Here is a 2,943-nt window from a genome sequence, read left to right on the forward strand (position 1 = left end):
CTGAGACAAAAGTTGCATGGTACTCACTCGATCGATGGCAACAACCAACAATCAAGGTGACGAACTGCACCCCATAGCTCTAGAGAGGCAAGTCCAAACGCTTGCAGCGGCGGTTGAGTGCCTCACCAAGCAGAATCATGATTTAGAAGAGCAACTGCGGCAAAGGAATGCATACCCAAGAGCACCAGAGGAAGACCAAGAAGGCGCCAGTCCGGAGGGGAGGAACGCGGAAGGGCCTGAGGGTAGCAACGCCCCGACTAGACCGGAGCGGTAGGAGACCAACCGACCATCCACCTCGGACACCATGCCAACTCATATAGCAGCAGAGATGCAGGAGATGAGGGAACGTATGGATGTAATGATGAACGCCCTCAGAGGACGAATCTCTAGTGACCTGGATGACTTAGTCCATAGGACAGATTCACCTTTCACAGCGCTCGTGAATTCATGTCCCCTTCCTCCAAAGTTTCGCATGCCTCAGGTGGAGAATTACGACGGATCCAAGGACCCATTCGATCACTTGGAATCTTTCAAGACCCTAATGCATCTTCAGGGCGTACCGAATGAAATCATGTGCAGGGCTTTTCTCACCACGCTAAAAGGGCCTGCAAGGGACTGGTATAATAGGCTGACGCCTAATTCCATCAGTGCCTTTAAGGAATTAGGCGCACAGTTCGTATCACACTTTATCGGGAGTCACCAACATAAGAAGTCTACTGCGTGTCTGATGAACATTAAGCAACGAGAAGACGAGATTTTAAGGTCATACATAGCCCGCTTTAACAAGGAAGCCCTTTTGATAGATGAAGCAGATGACAAGATACTTGTAGCAGCGTTCACAAAGGGGCTGCGAAAGGGTAAGTTCCTGTTTTCTCTGTACAAGAATGACCCAAAGACTATGTCCGAAGTGTTTTACAGGGCAACGAAGTATATGAACGCAGAAGACGCCTTGCTGGCTCGAGAGGACAAACCTAGAAAGAGGGAAATGCAGGAAGATACATAACCGGACAAGGGACGAAAAGTGGCTAGAACCAGAGAATGGCAGGAAGATCGACGACCCAAACTGCCTACGGGAAGATTCACGAACTTCACTCCCCTAAATGCTTCTATCGACCAGGTACTAATGCAGATTAAAGATGAAGAAACTTTTTTCTTTCCTGGCAAACTAAAGGGAGATCCCAACAGAAGGCCAAGGTACAAATACTGCCGTTTTCATCAAGATAATGGCCATGACACCGCTGATTGCTACGACTTGAAACAACAAATAGAAGCTCTTATTAGACGAGGAAGGCTACAGAGGTTCGTCAACAAGGAGAGGGCGGACTCGCCACAAAATCAAGCCCCTCGACGAGATAATGATCACCCTAGGCAACCCATAGGAGATATAAGGATGATTGTAGGGGGTACCATGACCGTCGGGTCATCCAAGAAAGCCTAAAAGACATACCTCAGAACGGTTCAGAACATCCAGATGACAAGTTCCGCGCTCAAAATGTCGCGGATTGACAATCCTCCCATTGGATTCTCAGAAGAAGACGCCCGGCGTCTTCACCATCCCCATGACGATGCTCTGGTCGTCACCATACAGGCAGGAGACTATAACATACACCGAGTACTCGTCGACAACGGTAGTTCAGCAGACATCCTCTACTATCCTGCTTTCCAACAAATGGGAATTGGAAGGGAACGACTAGTTCCGACTAACGCCCCGCTCATTGGCTTTGGAGGAGCGATGGTATTTCCACTTGGCGTTGTCACTTTGGCAGTAACCATTGGAGACTATTCACAGCGGATCACCAAGAATGTAGTATTCCTTGTAGTCGATTGTTCGTCAGCCTACAATGCCATCATAGGACGTCCAACCCTCAACTCATGGAAAGCAGTAACATCGACATATCATTTGATGATAAAATTCCCTACTGATTATGGAATTGGAGAATTGAGAGGAGATCAAGTATCCGCACGCGAATGTTACGTAGCCATGATGGAGATGGACAACCACATTCAGGCCATAAACATAGAGGAACGTCGGGTGGCGACAGAGCCCGTCGAGAGGCTCGAAGACGTACCTCTTGACGAATCCCACCCGGAGCAGACGACCAAAATCAGCACCCTGGCAGAGCCGATGGTACCTCAAGAACTCGAGACCTTCTTAAAAGAAAACCGGGACGTGTTCGCATGGAGTCACGAAGACATGCCAGGAATCGACCCGTCAGTCATGGTACACAGGTTGAACGTGTCGCCATCTGTCTTGCCCATCCGACAAAAGAAAAGAATCTTTGCCCAAGAAAGAGATCAGGCAGTAGCAGAAGAAGTCCGTAAACTACAAGAGGCGGGATTTATCAAGGAAGTTTACTACCCTGATTGGTTGGCAAACGTCGTAATGGTAAAAAAGAACAACGGAAAGTGGAGGATGTGTGTCGACTTCACGAACCTAAACCAAGCATGCCCTAAGGATAGCTATCCCCTCCTGCGGGTCAACATCCTGGTGGACTTTACGGCCCAACATCAGCTGCTGAGCTTCATGGATGCATTTTCCGGATATAACCAAATCCGAATAGACGAAGGTGATCAAGAGAAGACTTCGTTAGTAACAAGCCAAGGCCTTTTTTGCTACAAAGTCATGCCCTTTGGCTTGAAAAACTCTGGCGCAACCTATCAGAGGCTCATGAACAAGATGTTTGCACGACAGATTGGAAGAAACCTCCAAGTATATGTCAACGACATGCTAGTTAAAAGTCGAAGGGAAGAAGATCATTTGGAGGATCTCAAAGAAACCTTTGACACTCTTCGCTCCTACAACATGAAGCTCAATCCAAGTAAGTGTGCCTTTGGAGTGACGGCGGGGAAGTTCTTAGGGTACATGGTATCCCAAAGAGGCATCGAGGCCAACCCGGACAAGATTTGAGCCATAATGGGGATGGCACCTCCTAAAAATACGAA

At 48.1% G+C, this 2,943-nt stretch overlaps 1 protein-coding gene across 1 annotated transcript; it reads left to right on the forward strand.

Moving 5' to 3' along the window:
* Positions 1 to 1,492: 1,492 nt before the first annotated feature.
* LOC142639543 (uncharacterized) lies at positions 1,493 to 2,736 on the forward strand. Its single transcript, XM_075813703.1, has 3 exons — positions 1,493 to 1,882; positions 2,009 to 2,567; positions 2,663 to 2,736. Exons 1-3 carry the CDS (start codon positions 1,493 to 1,495, stop codon positions 2,734 to 2,736), a joined length of 1,023 nt encoding a protein of 340 aa, XP_075669818.1.
* Positions 2,737 to 2,943: the final 207 nt, after the last annotated feature.

Source organism: Castanea sativa, chromosome 6, assembly GCF_040712315.1.
Source record: "Castanea sativa cultivar Marrone di Chiusa Pesio chromosome 6, ASM4071231v1".
NCBI classification, from domain to species: domain Eukaryota; kingdom Viridiplantae; phylum Streptophyta; class Magnoliopsida; order Fagales; family Fagaceae; genus Castanea; species Castanea sativa.